Source organism: Athene noctua, chromosome 8, assembly GCF_965140245.1.
Source record: "Athene noctua chromosome 8, bAthNoc1.hap1.1, whole genome shotgun sequence".
Classification (NCBI taxonomy): Eukaryota; Metazoa; Chordata; class Aves; order Strigiformes; family Strigidae; genus Athene; species Athene noctua.
This window is the reverse complement of record NC_134044.1, coordinates 10594937-10622061: the sequence shown is the minus strand read 5'-3', so window position 1 is coordinate 10622061 and position 27125 is coordinate 10594937. Positions and strand designations below refer to the sequence as shown.

At 39.3% G+C, this 27125-nt stretch overlaps 1 protein-coding gene across 11 annotated transcripts in view; it reads left to right on the top strand.

Moving 5' to 3' along the window:
- The window catches only part of DOCK10 (dedicator of cytokinesis 10), a 165173-nt gene that overhangs the window by 72372 nt on the left and 65676 nt on the right, over positions 1 to 27125 (top strand). For all 11 annotated transcript variants that reach the window (XM_074912820.1, XM_074912824.1, XM_074912823.1 and 8 more), the window contains 11 exons: positions 5655 to 5737; positions 10305 to 10377; positions 10714 to 10848; positions 11099 to 11233; positions 16618 to 16801; positions 18408 to 18493; positions 20611 to 20694; positions 21816 to 21971; positions 23469 to 23690; positions 24442 to 24564; positions 24963 to 25045. In XM_074912820.1, the coding sequence (XP_074768921.1) occupies positions 5655 to 5737; positions 10305 to 10377; positions 10714 to 10848; positions 11099 to 11233; positions 16618 to 16801; positions 18408 to 18493; positions 20611 to 20694; positions 21816 to 21971; positions 23469 to 23690; positions 24442 to 24564; positions 24963 to 25045 (1364 nt within the window). The remainder of the gene's footprint in view (positions 1 to 5654; positions 5738 to 10304; positions 10378 to 10713; positions 10849 to 11098; positions 11234 to 16617; positions 16802 to 18407; positions 18494 to 20610; positions 20695 to 21815; positions 21972 to 23468; positions 23691 to 24441; positions 24565 to 24962; positions 25046 to 27125) is intronic.

The window sequence follows — 27125 nt, the reverse complement described above, 5'->3', positions numbered from 1 at the left end:
ATATCTGAGTCATTTTATTAACGTATAGCTAATTATTAGGTATATTCTAAAGCTAATACTTTGTGAACTGATCATTCCTATACCCGTAGTCGTCTTGGGATATTTTCCTTGTGGATTTTTCCACCTTAGCTTTTCTTAGGCAGGAGGAGCCTGAGTAACTAAATTAGGTTGCAAGAAAAGAGAAGTTTCCAGAAACTTTTGAAGCCAGAGTAGAATTCTCTCCGGTGTTTCTTTTTTCTAGGTGTTCCTGACTTCCTTGAATTCTGTACTGCACCAGGCTGTTTCCTCCCAAACAGTGAATTTTCTCATTCCTCATAGTCTGCTGTATATATTCATACCAGTCAGCATTGTCCTTGTGGTCTGTAATTTTGGCAAATAGAAACATTTATTCCACAATAAACAAAAAAAATTCTTCCTTTTAGGCAGTGAAAATATTCCTAATATCACCTTTCCCAACTCTCTGTTCCTGAATATGCAGATCAAATAGCAATCCTTGGGATTTTTCCCATGTTTTGCTCAGAAATCTAAGGGGATAGTGCAATTTTCAATTCAAAGTTATATTTATTTTGAGGAATTTAAGATATCAAATGCAACATATTTAATCCCATATTGTTTGCATCAAGTCAGTATTTTCAGAAAGTGTGCATGCATATACACACACATGCATACTATTTGTGTATGTGTGTCTATATGAATGGGATTTTGGGTATATATGAAAAAAATCCAGAAAGTAGATAAATATTAGGTGTCAACTGTCCTTTCTTAAATGAGTTTAAGTCAGATGATCCCCCTAAAAATGATTGGTGCTACTTGAATATGTTTTGGGAGGCATGTTTGCAGAGGGGCGGACCCTGTGGATGAGGAAGGGTGTGCTGGGAGCTGCGCAGGGGCTGGAGGAGGATGGAGCAGCATCCTGCAGAAGCTTCCCTAGGTTATGCAGTGAAATTGTGGAAGGAAAGAAATCCAGAGGGGCCTTTGTGAGGGTCTCATCTCTCCCTCCTAGGCAGACCATGTACCTCCTGACCCACCCTTTTTGCTTCAGGAGCTTGATGGTGGTGGCTGCTCTGGGAAGGGCTCCTTTGGTGACTTGCTGGGCCTTGGATCAGCTTGCAAACACTATCACTGGTGGTCTCATCTATATTCTAGCAAAGGTGATGGAGTTCACGTTGCATTCTTAAAATCCTATTGCTAGTGTGGTTCTGCTGTGCACTTACTGGTCACTGAGGTAGATAGCCCATCTGCATGACAGTAGGCAGATTTGGGGCTTGTTACTATTATTAAAGGGTCAGCTAGCATAGATTCAAGTCAGGCTTGCCTCCTTCAGAAGTCTCCTGGCACTATTGAGCTGTCTGAGCACACTTGTAGCCTTAAAATTCATTGTAGAGCCAGCTGCTTCTTTCAAATCACAGACATCTAGGCAGCTGTCATCTTAGCAACCTGTTGGAAAAAGCCTGGGAGCAGAGGCCGGTTATTAATGGCATGTGTGACCTGATTGTGTCCTGTATGCAACATCTGGAATCTGCCAGCGCCTCAAGTAAGGGAGTCTGAGGTAAACCAAGAACAGAGGATGTTAACGGCACTCAGCACATGCACATTACTTAAACCTGTATAGTGACTCTATTTGATGTCAAATTGTGGTGTTATACAGAAATTGCTCTTAAGGATGAGGACAATGAAGAAACAAGCTTGCTGGGGAGAGCTGTTGAGACTGAGCTTTCCTGAACCCCAGTGTTGGCTACTTTTTATTTGCTGGTGTAATTGTGGTCCTCACACTTCATCCTTAGAGCAGTAGGGACCATGCTGGCTGAAAAGCACTACATCAAAATGAAATAACAGCGTAAGAATATTGACATTTCATTTGATGCATGATGTAGTTAATTTTGTCTGCTATAGTACAGTATTCATGTGGATGCCTCTTATGTAGAAAATCATGTGCAGATTTTCTAGATACAGAAGTTGGAGTTATCACCTATAGTAAGTTTTTAGAGCCCTCGCCAGTCATCTGAGGGATTTTTCTGAGATTTTGCAGGTTGTGTGTACACCTGTAAGTAATTATTAAACATGAGTTTTATTAATCATAATGTTAAGAGATGCAGCGTTCTGTATAACTACTGGAAGTGGTTGTATGTCCATACAATTGATTTCTGAGTCTTTTTTATTTACAGGCTAATATGCGTTGCTCTTACATATTTCAAAGTCCAGTTAAAATGGGAACTGTTGATAAATGTCACAAAGTTTTATTATTGCTCATTACAGTGTAGATTTCCCCAGCATCAAAATCTAAGTGCTTTCAGCACTTTAAGGAACTGTGTTGTCAGGACAATGCCATATATTGTTAAAGGACAGTGGGTCTTTTGATAGCACGAGGTAAACACTTTTTTAAAATACTTTTAAAAAATTTAAAATAATAGTGTGTTTTTAATGTTTTGGTTTGTTACACTGCTTTGTCACTGGATTTTACTATATGTGTAAACTGTGTTAATTTGGAAACAGCTTTGAGAGCCCCTGAATGAAGGTTGCTAGTCATGATGGTGCTGTGCTTGTTGCAGGTGTAAGGTAACAGGGGTAGGCCCGGTGTGGAGGGCTGAATTTCAGGCCGAGGTGATGACACCGCCTTCCACTTTCCCAAATCCTTGCACGCTGCCTTTGGTGGCTGTAGAGGAGGTGACAGGAGGGAGAAGCGGTTGGGCAGGCTTTATGAGCAGTGCCATGTGTGTCCCCAGTCCTGGGGCAGAGCACAGAGCCATCTCTGCAGCTTCCCCTTTAAGCATTGTAACCATGTCCAGCTCTGGAAGGTCTTTGCTTTCTGTGTCCAAGCTCTTGCATGGGCTTGCCTTTCCTTGTTCAACATCTCCTGCTCTCCACCTTAGAAATAGCTGCTCTGTAAGGGTGAGTGAGATGGCAGAATTGCTCCGTGTGTGCAGTTTTTCTGCAAGAAGCCCAGTTGTTCCACAGATGACTTTTATCATATGTGCACCTGTATTTCTGAAGACCACATACCTAGCACTATCTTAGAGAGAATATAAGCAGGGGAGTTGCTTTCAAATGTTTCAAGGTGTTTTGCTTCATTTGTGTTTCACTTCCTATTCTCTTTTTTTTTTTTTTTTTTTCTCCAAAGGGTTCATTTGCATTCTAGGGTAAATCTTTTTTAAGTACCTCTTTCACTGTGGTAGCCATTATGCTGTCATCACCAGAACCAGAGCTAAGAAGTTACAGGTGGAAAAAGCTTTCAGGATTGTCTGCCTCTAAGGAAAAATTAGGCCAGCTGGGCAACAAGAAAAAAGAAAATAAATGACCTGAATTTGATACGGCCCTTGGGAATGGGCTGTGCAGCCTGCTTGATCAACAGTGCAGTAGGAAAGTTCATGCAAACATGTGCCAACCCTCCCACGTCCCAGAGCTTCCATTTCTCCATCTGTATTTTTCCTCCCACACAGTCCACTTGAGCTCAGCAACCCCTGCACTGGTGCCCCTTCACTCTTTGCCAGGAACAGTAGGATCCAGCTCTTGCCTCTTGATGAAATATCTCTCTCTAGAAAGGTTTTTCTTGTTCCTCAAATCAGGTTCACAGATATTTTTCTTCATTGCTAAAATTAATTTTCGAATAATAATTTCCAAATTTAATAAAAATCATTAAAAGTCAGTACAGTCAACAGAAGTATTTGATTTTTAGCTGGGATATTCTGAAGAGAAAATGCTGTAACTTTTTTTTTTTTTAATTTAAACTAGATCTAGTTTACAATGGATAGCCACAGCAAGCTAGGTCAGGAACAGTATTAGCTGTTGCACTGAATTGGCTTGCCTTTTCTGAATTTACTGAATGATACATGAATGTGCTGCTTGTCCCCTTTGATTTTTATTTTGATTAGTTTTTTCTTTGAGGAGGACAATAAACCTTTATAGATACAAGCTAAAATACTGTGGTGTGCTCTCTGTTATTCACAACTGGTTTTTTGAACACATCAGCCTATAATGTTTGCAATAAAAGCCTGTGTTGAGAATTCTCTGTGGGCTTTAATTGCATCTGTTAAGTAGAATACTTAGTAATGAAAGTACCACAGGGAAAAAGCAGTCCTTTCTGTAGAAGGTTCAGTTGGTTTACATTTGCCATTTAGAAAGCAAGTGAAGTGTGAATTAAACGTCTGTGCTCATCCTCAAAACATTCAGGGAATGAGCTTTTCGTTGGCTCACGTAGAACAGAGTATATGTTGCACTTATGAAGTATTCTTATAGCCCAGGTGACTATCAAATAGTTTTAACTAAGACTTAGATTACACAAATGCAAGAGTAACCAAATTGTTTTATGAAGATTCACAAAACAGAAAGGTTGGATTTTGGTTGTGTTTTGTTTTTGTTTTGTTTTTCTCTATATTCAAAGGCAAATTGCAAACAGTATTGGGAGTGGTGTAGGAACATGGTTGTCAGGGGTGGGCTTTGAACCTGACCCTTCAAGGTGTGTAGCCAGTTATAATGCTATAGTATTACATTCATTCTCAGAGAATATGGGATTGTTTTATCTTGTCTAATGGTTGCACTTTATACTGCATCCTATACAATAATGAAGGTGTGTGTCAGACCAGAAGGTAGATGCTAGATCCACATGGAACGTGTTTACTGCAGAGCGCCTTTGCTTGTGCTGAACTGCTCAGTTTGGTGTCAGGGTAGGAGAGAACTGCCTATAAATGTCCCTCCACTTCCTTGCTGCCTTTTCTGTACTCTAAAATAAAGCTGTCACAGAAGACACACAAGATGACTTCCTAAATTAATTTGTGGGTACATACTCTGCATTTTTTACACAAGATTTAAAAGGATTTGTTAAGACAGTGCTGAGTAATTTAGAAAGCACCACCTGTAAGTTTTCAGCCCATCTCAGTTTTTGCTCCAGCAGCCCGATAATCCCCTCTTTGTGCTTCTGAGGCAGAGACCACTGTGCAAGCAGTCACTCCCATGGGAGCTTGAGCAGAGGCCGACAGGGCAGAGAGGGAATGCTCCTGGTTGGTGGAGTACTAATTTACCCTGTCCCTTTGTTGCCTTTTCTTCCACTTTCTCTGCATAGCTTTTGGTATTTACATATCTGTGATCTATCCTTTATTCCATTCTCTTTGTCTCCTGGAGTCTCATCCTTCCCGTGACTTTCTGTGAGACTGTCTTCCCTGTTCTCACCAGATTCCTTTCAGTGCTGCTGCTTCTGTCTCTACTGTAGCTCTCCACCATTTTCCTTCCTGGCATGCCTTCTTTTCCCTGTGGTCTTGGGCAGCAACTTCTACTGTGAGGTTTTAGGCTTGATCCCTCTCTTTCTTCCTGTTCATCTCACGTGAGCTGGTGCAAATGTTCAGGTGGAGTGTGGGGACACTCCTAGTTTAGACTGATTTGTCTACTTTGTAGATGAGAATCAGTAAAGCATGTTAAACTGATATCAGCCCCCTTCTCTATCTTGTATGATTCAGTGCATTTGATTTAGAAGGGAAATTGTGCTTCAAAATGCAGAAACGTATGACTGATATTCATTTAAGAACTGTGCATCCAGCTATAAAATAGAAGAATATGTTTTCTAGCACAAAGGGCTCCCTCACATCTCTCTTGGTTCTCTAGCCTTCTTGAGTCTAAACAGTTTTAGTAATTCTGTTGTTGTTGTTTGTATTTTTTCTCTTTAGGCTTGTAAATACTACAGTTCCCAGTGGCACGTTGTGAACTACAAATATGAACAGTATTCGGAAGACTTTCGACACTTACCACAGTAAGATCTAGCATAAGTTCTTCTTTTTTCATTTTGTTTCTATTAGGTTTATATCATTTTGCTGAGCTTTGTCCATATTTGCATATTCCTTTATCTTACATGCTCTGCTTCTTTTACTGTATTTATAGTGCCTTGCATTTTTAAAAAGGGGAAGAAAAGGTCCTTTAGCAAAAGTTCAAGACTTTGCAGAATTCACTAGTATCAACAAACTCAGTTAGTGCTGATTCAAATCCTAAGAAGTTTATTTGTGTATTCAAAGCACAGTTGATACAGGAAAGTTGGCTTTCCGTTTTCCTTAATAATGCATAAATGTCATTCACCTTTAACTGGGATTAATTCTTTTTTTAGTTACCCTGTGTAACAGAGGAGTAGGATTTCACTTAGTGCTTTACAGCTGCACCATACAGAAGGACTGGGTGCAATGTACTGGTGCAGCAGTGTTGATACAAGGCTGCGGAAATGTGCAGGTGTCTGAGTAAGTGGACATCCCTTCTGTGCTTGGAGGCAGTGAAAATCAGTGTAAAGGTGCTGTGAGGAGAAAAACAAGTTCCTTGACTTGAGTGAAAAGAAATTATGAACTTGGTGCTCACTCCTTCAGGCGTGAGTTTCTACCCATACTCCTGTTTCTGGCAGGTTTGTATCCTGTGCCCTGAGGACTGTTCTAGGGAGTAGTTCATGAAATCACTGAATGGCCAAACTGTGTTACCACCTGCTTTCCTGGAATTCAAGGCATTGAAATCATGATACTGGATGAAGTAGATTGCTATGTGCACCTAACACAGAAATGGGTGTTCCAGGCTTGGATGGGATGGAAACTAGTAGTAACTAAATGCAGTGTTGCAAAAATCAGTAAACTGATTCTTATGGTCCCTTTAGATGCTGTGTTCAAAGGGTTTTGTCCTGCAAGCCTTCCCTCAGATCTGCAATCTCTCTTTTGTGAACAATGAATATGGTAGTACAAAAAAAAGTATGAATCATTTTGTGAACAATGAATATGGTAGTACAAAAAACCGTTAGGAGTAGTTTTGCTAATCGGAGATTAGAAACATACCTTTTCTTAAGTACCCAGTGTACTCATTGTTTTGGAAAATTGACGCATTTAGTGCTCAAGAAAAATGTTGGCAGCACAGCAGTTTTCCATTTAACCTTAAGCATCTTCAGTCTTATGAAATATGCATTTGACAGACGTGGTTGCATTACTCTGCACAAAAGTAACACATCCTCTTTTGTGAAGGTTATTTTAATATGGTGCTTAGTATGATTTGCTTTCATGAGTTCATACTCCAGGAATGTTGTGGTGTCTCACATACTACTTTTTTCCCCCCTTAGAGGGGGAAATCCTATATCCTATAGAGGATTATAACAAAACGAGATCTTGTTTTGTCTTGTATCAGAACATAGCACTCGGGAGTGGTTTGGATACAGCACTGGTTGATGTTTCAGAAACAAAGTTATAGCAGGAGTATTTTTTTTCTGAAAGTCGCTATGGCTTTTGAGCTTAACGTACCTTAAAGAGAGCTGGTTTGGAGTCCACCTCATTTCATACCATTTCCAGCCTCTTCAACATCAACGGACCTTGATTTGCACATGCATGTTACAAAGTTCTGTGTTTTATACTAAATCTTCTAATTAAAAATAAAGTAGCTTGATACATCCTGTTCATAGTATTGTATCTAAGAGTTGATAGCTCTGAGTGCTCCATGTCATGGTTTTTTGTTTCATTTGTGCAAAACTGTTGTAGCAGTATCAGAAATCTGAGCATATTGTTGTATCCGTTCCTTTATAGGAGATCATTGCATTGTGGAAGGTTGGATGTTAAGTGTTTAGCTTTGCATCATGAGAAAGGAACGTGACTTACAACACCAGATCTAACTGTGGCTAAAGTAATTCTGTTCACTAAGTGTGTGCTGAACCTTTCTGTGGGTTTTCCCATTTAGAAACAGAAATTGGGACTCAACAGCCTTCAGCAGTGCTGACGGACTTCCTAGTTTTTTGTATCTGAGGCCATGCTGTTCTGTTTCACAGAGTCATACAATGTGTGAAGTAATGGCTGCATGGTGTAGAAGATTTCATCAGATATCAAAATTATTCTTCCTGAATACTGACCCTTTCTGATTGGGAAGCAGCTGCAATGTGATGCTGACCACGTTAGTCAGGCAGTGAGGACTCAACGTGTCCATGGTGCAATTCTACTGAAGTAGTGCTATAGCACAAGAGAGTCATGTCAATGACATGTGCACAGCAACATGACCAAAATGTTTAGCAATTGCTTTAGTTTTTCTCTGAGTGTGTTCCTCCTTTGGGTCTTTTCTCAGGTCTTTCTACTCCTTAAATTCCTCTCTGTGAGCTCTCACTACCTCTTTTTACACTGTTTTTTATGCTTTGTGCTGCTGTGTTCTTGCTTCTTGAGCAAGTGGAAGGGTGGAGGAAGAACAGGGGTTGCTTAGAGTGTGCTGTGGTGACAGCGTCTGGAAACAGAAATAGTCATTAGCAAAGTTTTTGCTGTCATTTATAGAAAACCTGGAACATTTGGTAGATATTTCAGGTCTGGTCCCTTGGAATTCATCTTCATATGGGTCTGAAGAGGCAGTAGTCAGAGAAAAAGAGGGTATACCAAACAGGATCCTTACCACACTTTATCTGCCTGCCCTGGAAAGATGAGGAGCATGCCCAAAAGGGATTCCCCTCCAAGGAAATGAAAAACTTTTATGGAGAATGACACAGAGGTCTGAGTTGGATGAGTGTTTCATGGGTGGTCTGAGATCTGACACCTGAAGCAATAGCAGTGTGTCCTTTTCTATCTCTTTTATACCTCTGCTGTGAGGACAGAAGGATCTTCTTTCTAAGAAACTTCCCATGTACCCAGGCTTGTGGAAGGGCTGTGGTTTGATGGGACAGGCTCCCTCTGACTGTGGAGCAGCAGAGCAGGGCAGAGTTGCTGTGTCAAAGGGTGAGGGGTCAGCACCATGCTAATCCAGCAGATTTTTGACTCCTTCCTCTCCCCAGTAACATCAAGGGCATTAGGGTTGGGGTTTTGTTTTGGTTTTTTTTTTTTAGTAGCTGACTAACTTGTCCTGCTACTGGTACAGATCCTCAAGCAAAGTGGTGTCATCTGTTTGTGTGTGGCCACAAAGCACTGGTCACTGCCTACACATCACCCCAAGAGCACTGCGGTGCACTTTTAGCCCTGAATAATGAGTAAGCCAATAGGATTTATGTCTAAAAATGTGAAGGCTTGAATGATGTTTTTGTAAAAGGTGGGGTTTGGCTTGAGATTTTTGGTTTGGGGCTCTCTTGGGTGGGAAGGAGTGTTGATGTAAGAATTTTTAACAGCTGCCCTTGGTTGTACTGGAAAAGCTGTGATGGATTTCCATTACAAATATTCTGAATATTAACGCTTTTACAGATATTAAATATGTCAATAGATTGCAAATGTTCCTTTTAATCAAAATATTGATCAGTTGTTACCTTAAATAAATACCCAAATTGGAACAATCTAAACCAGAGAATAAAGCCCTCCTGTGTACACTTGGTTCTCCTGGCTCTGACGTGCCGAATCTGGTTGCGGTGGGGTAGTCACGTCAGGAGGACACTGACTTTGATAGGTATTGATCATTAATCTTCCTAATTTGTAACTTGTGTATGAATGAATAGAAAATGAAAATTGAAAATGGTCAAAGTTACCACTTTTTTTTTTTTTTTTTTTTACATTCGTGACATTTAACATTATGTGCTAGTGTGGACTAAAGTTCATGAAGTTGAGAGAAGAAACTAGCTTAGGAGTGTGTGGTTTCTCAGCTTCTGTTTGGATTTGCTTCCTTGCACAGTAGTGTTGCCGTGTTCTTGTTCTCAGGGTAGATTAAAGTAAGTTCTAGAAAAGTCGGTCTTCCTGATAAATGATGGCTTTTGGCATGACAACATTTGTAGGTTTTCATATGGTAACTGAAGATTTCCAGTATGACATTTGTAATCTTTAGGAATTTGAAAACAATGTTGATATTTCTCAATACTTTTTCATGTTGTTTTGGTTTTAAGTCCACAATACAAAGATCTTAAATGGAACCACAACAGTGGTGCAAAAGACATCTGTGTATTTTTAAAATTTACTTCTAAGACTGTGCTCATCATATTAAATAGTAAAAAATATCTTGAAATATTGAAGAAATATTAGAAGCTTTAAGCTGAATGTTATAATGTTCATGGTTAGAAAAAGCTATTAAAGAGCTCATTCTCATTCATTTGACAGCCTTAAATGGGCTATCTCTTTGGAAACTAGGTTTTGGTGCCTGTTTTTGTGAAAGAGCAGTGAAGAGAACAAGAACTGGTATTTCATCATTTGTATAGAAGTGTTGCAACTTCATAGTGTTGAAAAAACAATATATGGGGCTAGAGAAAAAAAGCTGTATTTTGAAACTACAGTGCTTTTAATGGAGGTGATAGGATTGCAGCAACAGGTGTACTGGAGACATCATGGAGGCTCAGGATGGTTGCCTCCCTGAAATAGCAGGTGTGTGATTATTTAAAAAAAAAAAAAAAAAAATTAAAGACATTTTTCCTCCCCTCCTAGAAATGAACATAGACCAGAGAAACTGCCATCACATTCCTTTGAAATCGATCATGAAGATGTGGATAAGGATGAAGTATGTATTCTAGTTTTTAATGAAGTATGTATTCTGGGTTTTGGTGAGGTTTTTTTTTCCTCTGGGGAAGAGTTATTTATTGCTTTAATATCAAAAAAAGAATGATAAGGCTTGTTATCTCGTATAAAATATTTCAGCTTTTAAATAACTCTGAAGTTAGTGTAATAGCTTTGTCTCCTATGTCATCATATGCACAGCAGGCATATTAACATCTTATTTTAAAAGGAATGAAAGGATGATTATTTGTTGTCAAGCAGATACTCACACATCACAGTTTTCTTTCATCTTAAATTCAAAAAGCAAGTCCATGCAATATTAATTATGTCTTTCATACAGGATACAACATCCCACTCATCTTCAAAAGGTGGTGGTGGTGGAGGAGGAGGAGGATTAGCAGCAGGAGTTTACAAGTCTGGATGGCTTTATAAAGGGAATTTCAACAGCACTGTAAACAACAGCATTACTGTTCGGGTAAGGGGACAGCATTATTCTTTCTTTATTTGAATTTATATGCCACACAGAGGCACACTTTTTTGCCATTGTCATTTAGCTGTTTGTATCTTAGGTTTGATTACATTGCTGTAAATGATAGTAATGTTGCAGTTGTCTGCAAAATGGTGTGAGTGAAGGTGTTTTCTATTATTTGAACCCTGTGAATAAAGTATCAGTGAAAATAATTTGCAGTACAACGATTGTCATTCTTTTTTTCTCCTCACTTCAGTCATTCAAAAAGCGCTACTTCCAGCTGACACAGTTGTCGGATAACTCATATATTATGAATTTTTATAAAGATGAAAAAATATCAAAGGAGCCGAAGGGATGTATTTTCTTGGATTCTTGTACAGGAGTCGTACAGGTAAGTTTCAATTTATTTCACTGTATATGTGTATATTATCACTCAGATAAATTTAAGAAGGCAAATAGAAGAACACATATGTTAATGGAATAGTGGTCTCATTAGCAGTTTCATTAAATGAAATCACCGTTAATTTTGCTCTTTAAATTGGTGCAAGTGCTCAGACTGACAGGTTACAGAGACCACAGTTGAATTACGGTAGCAGATCAAGCATGTGCTCTTTGCTCATGACACACATGAGAAAAAATATCATAAAATGTTTCTTTTCACTGAAATGATTTTTTTTTAGCTGCCAGATTTTATCTCATGCTTACTAAGAGCATATTTGCTTGTTGTGGGTCAAAGACTCAGGTTACAAAGCACTGGCTGTTGAGCAAGGAGTAAATTAATCCTGTATCCTGATCCTCCTTGAAGATCATCACTTTTGGAGGTGATAGACAGTCTTAATGGTAGCATTAAGGTAAAACTTTATTGTTTATTGTGGCTTGGAAACATAAATAGCCAGAAATATCTGACACCTTTTTTTTTTTTAATTCCCCCTAAGATTGCATTCTTAGGTTTTTTCCTCCCCCTCTTGCTCTGCCTTTTGTCTAATTCCATTGATGTATTTATTTGTTCTTTTTTTTCTTCTTTTCCATTTTAAACAAGATGTTATGTTGAATAATATGTTATTGTGGTTGATCTCACCCCATGTGTCACTAAATAAGGAAATTCCTTTTTTTTAGCTATATTTTATTCTCTACTATTTAACCAGTAAAGATTGGTAATAGTGCTAGTGCAGACTGATGTGAGGGTTGCTTTGAAAGAAACCTTTCAGGTAATGCAAAGGCATGTCCTCTGATAAATACAAGCTTTTGTTTGTTGGAAAGTGTCTCCTTCACCCCTAAACAGGGCCTTTGGAGCAAGAAAAATAATCAGTGAGTAATTCACTCTGGGAATAAATATTTGCTGACAGCCCCCTGCAGACCCTCCTTCCTGCACTCAGGAAGGTACCCAGCTCTATAGATAGTGACTGTTTCCCCTTTGTGGTTCAAAAGGGTGGGGTTTTTTCCAAACAGGTGTAGAATAGGATGGAGACAAATATGTTAGGAGGACAATAAGGTTTCTCTGTGTCGGTTTGTTGGCTTGAAAGACCAGGTAGCTTGGAAGTATGTCAGAAGCCATAGAGATTCTTATACAGAAATGCTGTTTAGAAACTACTGCTTTCTGGTGTGTGCTTTCTTTTAAGATGGGTCTCAGCCAGAGCTCTAGTTAAACCCTGAATATCCCTGTAGTGTGATTTTTAGGTATAGATTTAATGCTATCCCAAAGGGTGCCTGTTCTGCTGTGTTGCTTTTGATGACACTCCATGATAGCAGAAATGTCTTGACTGCAAGATTTCTGGCCTTTTTGACTAACCTCTGACAAAAAAAAGCTCAAGAAACCTTTGAAATCCTTCTCCTGAACTTTGACAGCTGCCTTCTAAACCTTCATTGTTCCTGCAAATTGTCCCAAACTGTTTGAACTGTATATTCTCTCACCTACACCCAGATGCTAGTTTTTGTGATTGTTCTTTGATTGACATTTAGAATGGGATTTACAAGCTATCTTCATTGGCAAGAAGTGAGAGTCATAGCCCAAGGGGTAAAAGGACAAGTGTCATCAGCTATCAAAGTCTGTGAAGAACTTAGAATAAAAGAACTGAAAAACAAAACCTGACTTAGAGTTGCCATAAACAAGGAGACCATAGAACATGGAGAAAGAGTTGAGTATAACTAATGATTTGTAGGAAAACTGTGATGTGAAGGTTCTGCTTTTATGAGTTTTAATACCACTATAAATCATTTAACTCTCTGTGAATGACTTTGAGCTCCTGTTTGATAGGAGTTGAATATCTAAATTGTGGTAAACATCCTGGAGAAATCATCTCCAGATAAAATACAAAATACTTCCAAAACAATTCTGTTGTTTTGGAAGAATGACCCTGCAGGCATTAGGCTTAGCCTGATGTTTCATTTATAGCTCATCCATAGTTTCTTTTTGAATCTTGTATTATTTCCTTCTGGAAGAAATTTGAAACTTGAAATTAAGTGTTGAAGATTACAAGTCAACCTCAAGGTCCACATACCATATGGAAGGACTTATAGAGAAGCAAACTGAGAAACAGTACTTTTTTTTTTTTTTTCTTCCTGTTAACTGATCAAGAAGAAAATAGTTGGCTTTAGATTTGAAACAAAGACTTTGCTGTAGATCTCATCTGCTTGCCAGAAGTCTGAAGAGCAGATGGAAAAGTGGATATTGAAGTTTCCCTGCCCTAATGTTCTTAAGATTCAGAATGCAAGATGTATTGCTCTATTAGATAATGTCTAATAGTGTTACAGTATCTGATTTAAAGATCTTAACCATGTCTGTAAGGGGAAGTACATAATATAGACAAGAAATACATTCATTTAAATGCTCTTTGTACTTATTGAAGACAAATTAAAACATAGCATTTTTCTCTATAGATTGTGCATAAATTGGTATACATGATCCACTTACTCAAATAATCTATCTTTAAAAGTTATGAACAGACACTACCTAAAATTCTTGGCATAGTTCTGTTCAATTTCTAGCTCTTGGTCAAGCCCTCATGTTATATCAGTAAAAATAGGTTTCGGTGAAATTTTAGTCCTTGTTTTATGTTCATTTGAATGTGTGCAGTGATTGGAGGATTAGACTGATTTCGGGATCAAGAAAATTATTGGACGCCCAAGAACCAATTACTACGAAACCCAACCTTCTTCTTGCCCTGTGCTGGGAGAACTAAAATTTATATCACTGAAAGAATATTCACCTCAACAAAGTACTTGAGAGGAAAACAATTTCCTACCAAGAGAAATTCCAGTAGCAGAACTAAAAAGTAGCACACACAAACACACACATACAAACACGCAATCTCAAGTCAGTTTGAAAAGCCAAGATCTGACTGACTGTTGACCCAAGTAGCTCCAGAAGAAGTTGTTCAGTTTTAACTGATTCCTGTGCTGGGTCATGGCACGTAATATAAGGACTGGAGCAAGTGATTAACAACAGTTTGGGTAGGAATCTTCTAAATCATCTCTGCTGCTGGAAAAAAAAGTTCATGGAACTTTATTCTCAGTGGCTTGGGTTCTTGCTCTCCTCCTCTGCTAATCAGTATCAGATTTTGCCTCTGTTCCTCTTAAATAAAAATATTACTATCATCTCACCATCTGGCTTAGAAGCTATTCTTAGTAACTTGTTGATATAGGACTGTACTGAGAAGTAGTTTTAGATGTAGAGCTACAGGATACCATTGTCATGTTACTTGAGTCTGTTAATGAAATAAAATGAAATGGCCAGTTATGGTTGGATGAATTGTTTTTCATTTGTCTGCATCACTCCAAGGTTAGATGTGTCAACAAAGTGATGGTCATTTTCTGGAATATTGAAAACAAACCAGTGGCACTGATGTCTGTAGTCAGTGTTTCTAAGTTTGAAGTAATAGGGGGTAGGACTGGTCAGTGTTCTTTCAGATTTAAGTAAGGAGGAGAGACAATTGGTGCAGTTATTTCCATAAGACTTAAGAGATAAAAGCTTCACTAATTTGTTAAATTTGAGGGGTGAAACACATTATATTAGATCACATCACTCAATTTTATTGAGCTGCTTCAGTAACTAAGCACCTGTTAATTCTTATGGTTAATCCATCAATTTCTGTCATTTATTGCAGGTGAAATCTGGTGATACAGAACAGATTTCAGAACTCAATCTGTTGCCAGTAGACTGGGCATTGGTTCTTATTCTGTACTTGAAAAGGATAGCATTGCAATGACTGAATAGTACTATACCTCACCTTTTGCGTCCTGCAAAGAATTGTTGAAATCACCTTAGTCGTTTTTAAAATCCTTCTAACCTAAAGATGGCAGTGGGAAGTACCCATTGTAATCTTTTCATGTGGAGTAATTTGTCCTATTGCAGTCTTCTGGAGAGATGTACTATCTCCATTCCAAGTTTATACTCATATCATCTGGAAGCTCTTTCAGAAAAACTGAAAAAGTTTAAAATTATGTAGAAATATTCTCATCCAAACCATAATGTTTCTAACTTTATTAGATGCTAAGAAATCGTTATCTTTCTGTATTTTGTTAGCAGTTTCTGTAAATACCTTGAAACAGAAGATTTTATAAATTGTTCACAATTATCTTAGACCTGTTCAGGTCCAGCCTCAGCAATCAGGGATGGAATAGTCTGATCCCAAGCTGTCTTTGCTTGCTTGCAAGTTTGAATTTGGTGAATTCAGTCCTGTTCCCATTGAGCAAATATTCATATGACTTAGCACTACTTAGGATCTTTTTGAGTGTCTGGTGTGGTGGTAAGGTATAAGAGACTTGGGCCTTAGAGGTGTCCTCTAGAGATAACTACAATTCATGTAGCAGCTGAACATGAGCCAGCAGTGTGCCCAGGTGGCCAAGAAAGCTAATGGCATCCTGGCTTGTATTAGAAATAGTTTGACCAGCAGAAGTAGGGAGGTGACAGTACTCTGCACTGGTGAGGCCACACCTGGAGTATTGTGTCCAGTTCTGGCACCTCAATGTGAGAGATATCGAGGTGCTGGAGCGAGTGCAGAGGGGGGCAACGAAGCTTGTGAAGGGCCTGGAGAACAAATCCTATGAGGAACGATTGAAGGAGCTGGGACTGTTTAGCTTGAGGAGGAGAAGGCTAAGGGGAGACCTCGTCACTCTATAACTACCTGAAAGGACATTGTAGGGAGGTTGGTGCTGGTCTCTTCTCACAGGTGATTAGTGACAGAACAAGGGGGAATGGCTTTAAACTGCAACAGGGGAGGTTTAGACTGGACATTAGGAAAAGAATTTTCACAGAAAGAGTGAAATAGGCTGCCCAGGGAGGTGGTGGAGTCACCATCCCTGGATGTGTTTAAGGGTCGTTTAGATGAGATGCTGGGGAATATGGTGTAGGGGAGAACTTTGTAGAGTAGGGCTGATGGTTGGACTCGATGATCCCAAGGGTCTTTTCCAACTTGAATGATTCTATGATTCTGTAATGGTGTACTTCACCAACAGAGCTCTTTCATTATTCCACTTGGGAGAGGTATTCCTTGCTGTAGTTTGAAGTGTTAGTGTCCATAGTCTTAGATTTCTACAGCTATATAGAAGACATATATTTGGCGATAGAAGATCTTAGGTGCACAAAGACCCAATGATAAATTAACATCAATTAACATTAATATCACACTACTTGGATTTTCTTTAAAGCCACTGAATTTTGCTTTAATGTTATTTTTAAGGAGTGGCCATATACATGTCCATCTTATGGATATCTTTTTATGTACCTTTTTGTAATTAGTTCTAGTGTTTATTTTTCTTTTCCTTTTGTTCCAACAGAATAACAGACTTAGGAAACATGCCTTTGAGTTGAAAATGAATGACCTCACATACTTTGTGCTGGCAGCTGAAAATGAGCAGGATATGGATGACTGGATTTTCACTCTCAACAAAATCCTCCAAATAAATCCAGAGGGAACCATTCAGGAGAGGAAAAGTGCAGATCTCACTGATCTGAAACTTGGTAAGAGTGAATAGTCTCTTGCACTGGGTTTTTTAAAATCAAATGCAAAAAATTGAACCTTCGGGTATCACTACTGAATCATTTTAACTGCCTGAGTCTGTAATGGATTCTGCACCTATTGATTTCCGACGAAGCAGCACCAGTCTTTTGGCAATCCCCGAACAATGTCAGCTAACTCCTCACGGATCATTTTCAAAAGGCTGTGGGGGAGGTAAAGCTGCTCCCCACAAAGTCAGCAGGAGCAACATGGCTCTGCTTTGCATATGCAGCTCTTTTTCAAATATAGTCCTCTCTGTCAGTGATGTTGCTCGTACTCTGTGTTTTACTGTCTTGGAAGTCTGAAGGTTTTGAAGAGTTTTGTGCTGGAGAGAGGTTAGATCAGTTCTTTTTCCAGCATTTTGTTTTCTTTAAAAATCAGGAGCTAATAATAAAAGAAAAACCCCAGCTGTGATATATTGCTCTTTTCCTGGAAGCATATTAACTTTTCATTTCTTGCTTTTGTGAATTTGCGTATTAATATGATTTCACTGTGGAAGAAAGAATTGGATGCTCTCTTATACTGCACTCCTCATGTGGCAGTAATTCATTCCTCCACATAATAAATTCATGTTCAGTTTGGATGAACCCCAGCTGAAATTCTGAGAATACTGGAAACCTTGATAGAGGTTTGAACTGCTTGTGCTCTGAGCTGAATCAAAGCTTTGAATCCACGGGCATCTGGATCTTGGGGAAGTTCAGAGCTAATTGAAGGCTTTATCCTGGTGTTTATAAAAATTCTGATTTTGGAGGGACAGGAATAGCCCAAGATGTTTTTATAATTTGGAGGAAGAAGAGACTTGCGCTTCAGAATCAGATAAGTACTTTTGAAAATCCTACCCATAAGGGATATTAGTGAAACAGGAAGCAATATGTACATAAAAGGTCAAAGACATAAGGCTAACAGAAAACAGAAGTCTCTACTGGTAAAAACCCTGATAACAAGCAACAGGAATGTTCTATGGAGTTAACTTGTCAAAAGGCATGATGCTTTCTTGGCAGAAGAGCCCTAAATGGTTGTAATGACTTATTTCACTTTGTGCTGAATTACCTAGTGAAAGCAGAACAATCCCTGGTGAGCTAAATAAAGCAAAGGGGTTGCTGTATAGTGCTGTTCTCTGGATCCATGGATTTGCAGCTCATGGAATCCAGACTGCATCCCTCCCCTTCCCAAAGAGCAGGTAAGGAAGGTCCTGCCTGCCTCACTGAAGACTCACTTTGCTGGGAGTCCAAAATCTTTCAGTTGAGATAAACCCTCGGTGTTGCCTCAGAACAGACCAAGAAAGCAAAGGAAGGTCTCTTTTGGGGCATGAATATTTGTCATGGATGAATGTCAGATATTTCAGACTAAGTTACATTAAGCGCCGGTGAGAGATGACGTTGAGGAGGACAGAGATTTCCATTAGTATCTCTTCCATTTGTTAGCCTGATGATACTAAAGGGGATAAAAAGAAATAGCATGGGCATAGGTTTTCTAGGTTTTCTTTTCTTTTTTTTTTTTTTTTTTTTAAACCCAATGGTAATAGTAAGTATAGTAGAAACATTTGTGTATTTTTTTCTTCTTTTCAAGACCCTGCAGAAGTTTTGGTGAATTATGATTGCTCTCAAGAAGAGACTGATTCTTCAGAGAACACCTTGCACCCAGACTTTGCAAAAGTAATGCATGTTATATTTATCCTTATAGACTTAGTGGAAAGTGCTACCTAGGTGAAAAATGCCTGCCAATAGAGGATTATTAATATTGTGAAAAGCTTGAAAATATATCACAGTCCATTCTGATTGTTAGAGCCATGAAAAATGACAGGAATAATTTTCTTTCTGGACAACTGATGGCTTTGTTTAAATGAGAAAAGCTCCGCTGAATGTAAAGAAAGTAGGTGCTCCCTAGAGTGGTTTGATTGTAAAGTCACTAAGAGTCTGGTCCCTGCAGTTATCTGTGAAATATTTACTTTTTTTAACTTAATTTTAGAAGACTTTGGCCCTTAGAGAGCCAAGATTTCCTGTGTGACTTGCAAGGAAACAAGCTGTGAACTACTCATCACCTTCTGTAATTTCATTGAAAGATGCATGTAGCATCAGGGGAGGCATTTTGTCCTCTGGATCTCATAAGCTGCCTCATGTGGATGAGATAATTGTAGACAGTGCTAAGAAGTTTTTTGATGAAAAGCTAGATTGGAAGTGTTTCACTGCTTTTTAAATGAATGTATGATCTGTTTGTAATCTTCTGTCAGTGAGCTACTGTAGATACTATCTACACAGCCAAATGCTCTTTGAGGATGTTACTCCCACAGATTTGAACTGAAAACTGTATATGCAAATGAGGACAGAATTTGGTCTACAATTTACTGTCGTTTGTATTGATATATATGAAGTGGTCACCTAGAATTAAAAAACCAAAGAAAAACAACAAACCGAACAACAAATTCAAAATAAAAATACACAAAATAACCAACCAACCAGATGCAATGTAGCTGAGTTTATGTATTAAGGACAATGGTAGTATCTGATTGTCTCATCTGTGGATAGATACTTTCTAATGGTTTAGCTAATGCAGATATCTCAGAGGTATGTTAAAGACTGCAGGTGGCCTGCAAGACTGAAATAAATGGTCTGTATGTTGTGTGATGCTTGTATTGCCCTTTATATGATTAATTCCTGTTCCCCCTGCCCTTGCTTTATAGCCTGGCAGCAACAGTGATCTGTGGCCTGTCCCTAGTCCATGATGGGTAAATCTCCCAATCCTATTTCTACCTAAACAAGTAAACCAGGGACACATCAGGACCTGCTTCTGCAAGTCAGCTCATGGGTGGGGCATCTTAGGGAGTGAATATAGAGCTTTTGCTCTTACTGTGCTGTACTGCTTGTGGTTGTTACTTAATTTGCGTTAACGATGTCGTGCTGTTGTGAAAAACACAAAACATTGAACGGAACCTGAACAAGAGCATAGCCTGTACCATTTCAGCTAAGGTTTGTACTCAGTATTGGAGTTGTGGACCCTATTAATAATTCAGAGGTTGAAAAATAAAGTTAGGAAAAGCAGAATGCAAAGAAAATCTGAAGGAATTGTGCCTGTTTAAACCGAGAAAAAAGGTTTCAAAGGTATCCTGGAGGATCTATAAGGGGAAGGAAATGTGTAGGGTATACTTCACATGTTGGATGAATGGGCTTCAAGAGTGGGGGTAGGAAAGCACCAGGTAGCTTCATGAAGTTGCTGAGTTGATTTTAACAGGGAGCTTATTATTAATGTAGGCATGTGTCTGTCAGAAATAAAAGGGATGGGACTGATCCTGCCTTGTGGCAGAAGGATGGATGGGGAGAGGACTCCCAGCCTTACCTTTAGGTGACACGCTGCAGTCTGTGTGTCTGCCTACCTGTAAGGCTGAGCTGTGCTTTCCTCTTCCCCTTTCTGCCCTTCCCCTGACACAAGAAGTTTTGTGTGGGACTGGTGGTGTTCTTTTTTCCTTGACTGTGGAATCCCTAGCGATTTTAGTGTAGTGATCCACCATTCTGACTTTTTACGCAGTGGATTTTAGTAACATAAATGAACTTGAATTACTTAATTGATCTATGTGGAGGTTCCTTAGAAGTATATCATGACCTGAAAATCTCTGCTTCACAAGCATATAACCTTCAAAGAGTGCTTGAAGGTGCTTTTGGATAACTACTACATAAATTAGAAGTGTTGTTACAAATATTGATCATTCATTTAGAAGTCTAACAACTATGGATTTCTGTTCTTATGTAGAAAACTAATTTATTATCTGTCACCACAGTACATCACAGAAACAGAAGAAACAGTGAAAGCCTCTAGAAACATGGAGCGACTAAATCTTTTCTCTTTGGATCCTGATATAGCAGTAAGTAATGGTGGGTTTTTTGTGGGTGGTGTTTTTTTTGTTGTTTTTTGTTTTTTTTTTTTCCCCCAAGTTCTTAGACCACCTGTATTTTAAAACTTCTGAGTTAACTGGCTTAGCTAAGCCACCAGAGTGGATTGGAGTTCAGCAAGCAACTGGGTATAACCGAGACTTCAGCTTTGCAGGGTGTGGGGAGCTATCTCTAGTTCATAGAGATTTCTGTATAGACTCTACCTGTATCTGATTGCAGAATAGTTGAGGATGGAAGTAACCTCTGGAGATCATCTAGTCCAGTCTAGCTAAGCTTTGAATCATTGAAGCAAACTGAAAATATTACAGGAACAGAACTTTCTCTTGGACTGGGAATGTTACAAGAACAGTGTTTTTATTGTTATTCATTACACTGAATTTGACTACAAAAACATGCATGGATAGAAAAAGCAGTGGGAAGGTACAGTTGGAGGTACCAAAGGCTATCTCTGTGAAAAAATGTTTAGCTGGAAATGTAGGAAACTTCTTTTTATCTTCAGCTTCTTTAGCATTTAGTGTCAGAGTTCATGATTTAAATAACATTATTCCTTGCACTAAATGTACATTTGCTGGTGATTTAACTGAAAACTTTAGTTAAAAAGAAGACTTAAGTATATATTCAAACTTGAGCCTGTTGTTAATCAACTGTAGCACTGTTAGTAAAAATATTAAGCGAATTGAAATAGCCGTGTGGTGTGTAAGTGAGGGTAGGGGAAAGGTTCAAAATCTAATCGTAAAGTGTGGTGTTATAGTCTGAAAATATGTGGCTGTTTAATCTGTATGAGGAAATTAAAAGCTAAAGTTTCAGAAGCAGTAAGTAGAGAAGAAATAAATCTGTTCTAAAATTATAGGAAACCTAAATTGATCCCTAATTCTGCCTCTGACATTATATATGTCCTCAGGCAATCTTTTTGCTTTGTTTCCTAATCTATAAATTGGGGATAACACTCTTTACTGTGGTAAAATGAAGATATCCACAGTGACTTTTTGAGCTTTTTGGGTCCTTTACTGATTCTCAAGACCTTTAAAAAGCTTGCTTAGTTTTGGAATGCTATCCTTTTCTCATGTATAACAAATCACCCAACTTATTTCAGTTATTGAATCCTCAGAAAAAGGAGTTTCCAGGGTCAAACTCAGTGATCAAGCCATTTGAAGAAAAGCCTGCAAAGAGGATCCTGATAACTTGTAAATCCCTCAGTTTGAATCTCCAGGCCTGTGTTACTGAAAATGAAAATGATCCTTCAACCAATGTAAGTTTTACTTATTTCCCTTTGATTTTTTTTTTTTTAAATTTTTATTCTTTTTTCTCTCTTTCTGTGTGCTTGCTACTTTGGAAAGAGAATGTAAAAGGAAAGCTGTATCCTGCACACATGCTGCATTCACTCATCCTCCTCTGCCCATCCCTTTGGACAGAATAATGAAACTGATGAACTTTTCTATACACATTTTGAAGCTGATTTAGATTGCAGACTTTTAGCCACAGTTCAGTGGGAAATTAAAAATGTTACAATCCTTGAGGATTCTTAACAATTGCTATAAGAAGAAGTTTAAACTGCCAAGACCTATATAATATGTAGGGAAGCAATTGTGTATCAGGTGCTGGTGAACTGATTTTTTTTTTTTTTAGAGAGAGGCCAGAGACCAAGCAGATTAAATTACAGAAGAGAAGGCAAAATAGAAAGGACTGGATGCCTCATCTAGTGGAAACCAGGACAAACTAGAAAATTTTGCTTATTCTTACTTTAAGAAAAAAGGGCAGGGAAAATCAAGATGTAGCTGTCAGTCCATACTTTTTAGATAGTTCTCCACTGAAGCAGGAAAGTTTTGAGAAATTAGTGTCTCGCAACTCAGCTTTCATACATTACATATGAGCCATTGATTTAATTTTTTTTTCTCTTCTTCATTTGAAGATGACCTCTACATGAGTGCATATTCAACATGATGTAATCAATACTTTTTTTTGGCAGACTGCAATAAATGTTTAAATGAATTTGTGATGACTGTACCTCACTACAGAGGCTGAAAAAGCATAGAATATTGTACCCTCCATAGATTGTTCCTTATCTTCAAAGTTTTAAGATTCTAATTTCTGGACAGCTCAGAAGGTGTTATTCTGAGATGGATTTATTTGATCAAAACTGTGGAGGCTCTTTGGAGGTTACGTACAGTCATAGGACTGAATTCCCTGGTACTATGCAACAGAATAAATGGGTACTGTCAGAGCAGTTTGAATGCTCTTGGTTTCCTAGCAAAATGGAACATGTGTTTCCCACAGAATAATACACCCATGCATTTGTGTTTGTACCAGTAAACATTTTTCATCTACTTATATTTGTCATCTTTGTGCTGCATTTTTGACAATCCCTGGAAAGCCTACTCTCACTCTTCTTTCTTTTATAGTGATCTACATTTTTAAAATCCTGTAATGTGTTTCTCTGGGCTCCATTTACTGTAATAATTATTTGTGACAAATACATTTGTGTTTTATTCTGCAAGTTTCTAAGTTAGCTGTCAATTACTGTTCTGGCACATGGTTAGCAAACTACCTCTAAAAGCCCCTGAAATCACATGGTTGGAAACTGACTTTGGCGAGGGGGTGTGTGAGCATGTGTTTTTAATGAATCTCATAATTTGTAAATAATATTTGTTTGCTTTCTTTTTTTCTAGCTGCAGGAACCTATTAAAATATAGAGTTTACCCCATTTCTCTCAGTTACCACTAAATTATATTTCTGGTGTTTTCTCCAGGTAGAGCCTTTCTTTGTGAGCGTGGCACTATATGATGTCAGGGATGGCAGGAAGATCTCTGCTGATTTTCATGTGGATTTGAACCACACACTCGTTAGACAGATGATTTCAGGTTCCTTGTTTTCATTAGAAAATGGCACTGTTGAAAATACAGACTCAAATGAAATGGAAGAACCACAGGTCAAGGGGTTCCCGGAAGAATGGCTGAAATACCCAAAACAGGTATTCCTTGTGTGACTTGCATGACTTAGTGACTCATGTGACTTATTTTAGTTCAGTAGTAGTATTCATATTCATCAGAGAATTTAGCTATACTACCAGTGGTTCTTGTTTTTAAGAATACTCTTTTTTTGTGTGTGTATTAGTGGTGCTTGTGTACAGATACTTGATTTTTGAACTCCCTGTATAGACTTCAAAACCATTTACAATCAAAACTTTGAAAAAAGTTAGTGTCTGTTATTTTGAGAAAGCACTCATGTTTCCTATGCTCTTTGGTTTCACTTGTTGACCTCTCCCAAACCAGTCAAACAAAATCGTAACTGAAAGCGACACCTAAATGCTGCATTAATCTCAAAGGACTTTCACATTCTTGCTGTTGCTGTAAGCCTTACTCCAAAACCCCATACGTTACCTTTTCTTTTCCCTGTCATTCCCTTGAGGTGTGACTAATTTAGGCCAGCACTTAAGTACTGTTCAAGAGGAACAGTTAGGTCAGGTGATGCTAATGCGGTCATACTGCTTCTTGACATGAGTCAGTGTGTTTGCAAGGTGCTGCATGTGCACAAGCTTACTTCAGCACTAGCATAAAGATCTTGTTTTCCGTCTGGCTGTATTGAATATGTAGAGATAATAATCCTCAATAATCCTTTCTGAATTTGGTTTGTTACTGTTACCAGCAACAGAGAGCATGGGCACTATTTTATTTCTCCAGTATTGCTATATACTTTTTAACTGTTGTCTCTTTTATCTTTAGGCTCTTTTCTCCATAAGTAATCCTCATTCTGAGATCGTATTAGTGGCAAAAATAGAAAAGGTGCTTACGGGAAACATTGCCAGCAGTGCTGAACCTTACATTAAGAATCCTGATTCTTTTAAGGTAACAGAAACATCCATTTCTTGTCAGCTTCAGCCTACTGGAAGCTGAAGACATTGCAAATTGTGCTCACAAATCTCAGTGAGTTGGGGTAGGCACCTGTTTCTCTCTGAGAGCAGGCTGTGCATCTTGCATTGGGCATATTAGAGAAAACTGGATTAATAACTGTAGCACAGATCTGACCGAAGTGATGGTGGAGGGGTTTAATTCATCATCACCATCATGTTCATCTGTGATGTCTTTGCTGCCCACCCAGAACCTTCTGTTATGGGCAGTATCTGGCTAAATTGTTTTAGGGAGACTATAGCCTCTTCAGCAGAGGAGTACTTAGATGTAGTCTGTGCTGCATTTTAGATATTTTAATGATATTGATGAAATAATTAATATTTTCTTTTTTGTAGTGTGCTCAGAAACTGTTAAAATCCAATAAACAGTTCTGCAGCAAGCTGGGAAAATACCGTATGCCGTTTGCTTGGTCAGTGAGGTATGTATTAATTATTTCTATAATTTTATAAGCATCTTATACCTTATTCTGCTCCTGGACTTGTATCCTTTTATTCTCTTCCACTTTTTCTGCCTGAAGTTAAGCAAAGCTTTCTGCATGGTCCAGGATTGCAGAAGATCCTGAAGCTTTATTATTTCATTGCCCTGTTTTTCACACAGCTGAACATTTGTCACTTTCTGATTAAATGTTACTGTGGTGGAATCTTCAGGTATGGAGTGAAGTTGACAGAGAGTAGCAAGGGTGGTTGACAGAATATCAATTTATCATGAACTCCACCAGTGGTTTGGTGCTAAAAATTGCCAAAGAAATTTTGGACACAGTTCTCATAAAAAAATTTCTGACAAAGATGATTACGGTCTGAAATAGAGTTGCAATAGCCACCTAAAATACAACTGCACAAGTTTGAAGCCCTGTTCTTGTCATGGTGCCCCTAAAACAGTGCCTTGGGGGTGATACTGAGGGATTATGCTTCAGGTACTCCTGGCTTTTTGGTGGGTAGCAGGTGACAGAGAGCTGTTATTTCTTGTTTGGCAGGTCAGTTGGGTTTTATTACAGGCGAGTGCAGTGACAGTAATGGAATTTTGATTTTCTTCTCTCTCCTCTTGGGTAATTTCTTGCTGGTATCACCCTCAAGACTGATGCACCCCTGTGCCTCTTGATACCCTTTTGCCAAATTAACTCATAAAACCAGATATGGCTTTCCTTTTCTTTGTTCTCCCTTCAAGTTTTCATGTAATTGCCCTGTTCTCTCTGTTTTTTCCTTCTCGGACTTCCGTAATTTTCTCAGCTTAGTGCTGCCCTGGGATGAGAGAGCTCCCTGACCAAGACCCTCCCGTGTGTCCCGTGACAGCTCTCCCCTCTTTCTGCCATGCATAGAGTAGGAAATATAAAATTTTATACTCCCTAGCTGTCAACTGCCAAGTGAAAGCACTCCTTCGCCTTTGTGGCTTCTGTTCTGACCATGGCAGGCCAGGTGGAGAGCTGCCTGAAGCAGTAGAGTGGAAGGAGGAGTGAGTGCGAGGTGAAAAAGTCATGTTGTGGCACTGGCCATGACCACAAGGGATGGGTGCGTGCCTCTGGTGTGGCAGTACAGAGCACCAGAAGCGTAGTTTACCCTGCCATGTGTAGGGTGAAGCTCATGATTTTGAATCTGGTGCTTAGATGGCTGTCCTGGGTTTGAGTGGTGGGGGGTTTTGGCAGCAAGGGAGGGAGGGGCTGCAGCACTGACCCTTTGTGAGATGCTTCTTGAAGCTCCCCCAACTCCATGTCGGACTCACCTTTGCACCAAGGCCCGGCCAGTTAGCTGCCCCTCTGTGGTAATGTATTTAAGAAGGGGAACCTGGGAGCAGTTGGGGGAATTGTGAGGGGAAGTTGAGGAGAACATCTCTGTGAACACCGAGGTCAGTGGAAGAAAGGAGGAGAAGGGGTGAAGGTGTGCTGGAGCAGAGACCCCCTGTATCCCATGGTGAGGTGACAGGGCCACCCCCTGCCACCCGTGGGGTCACTGGTGGAGCAGATACCGATTTGCGGCCTGTGGGGGCCCCACGCCGGGACAGGTGACTGCGCCCGAAGAAGGCCGGGATCCTGCGGGAGAAGCCCCCGCTGTTGTAGTTCGGCACTGGGAGGACTGTAACACGTGGGGGTGACCCACACGCCCCTGGGGTGACTCATGTCGGAGTTGCTCTGTGGAGGACTGTCTCCTGTGGGAGGGGAGCGTGCTGGAACAGGGGAGGGATGCCAGGAGTTCCCCCCACCCCCAAGGTGGAAGCAGCAGCAGGACTGGCGGCACCCCCCATTCCCCGAGCCCTGTGCCACTGGGGAGTGGAAGCAGAGATATCAGGAGCAAAACTGAGCCTGGGAAGAAGGGAGAGATGGGGGAAGGTGTTTTCAGGATGTGGTAATGCTTCTCACTGTTCTACTCTGTCTTTTACATGTTGCTGTTAGTGTGTGTATTAAATTTGTGTCTTTTTTACTTCCCTTAATGAGTCTGTCTTTTGCCTGTGACCATAATGAGTGATCATCCCTCTCTGTCCTTATCTCAATTCCTGAGTCTTTGCTT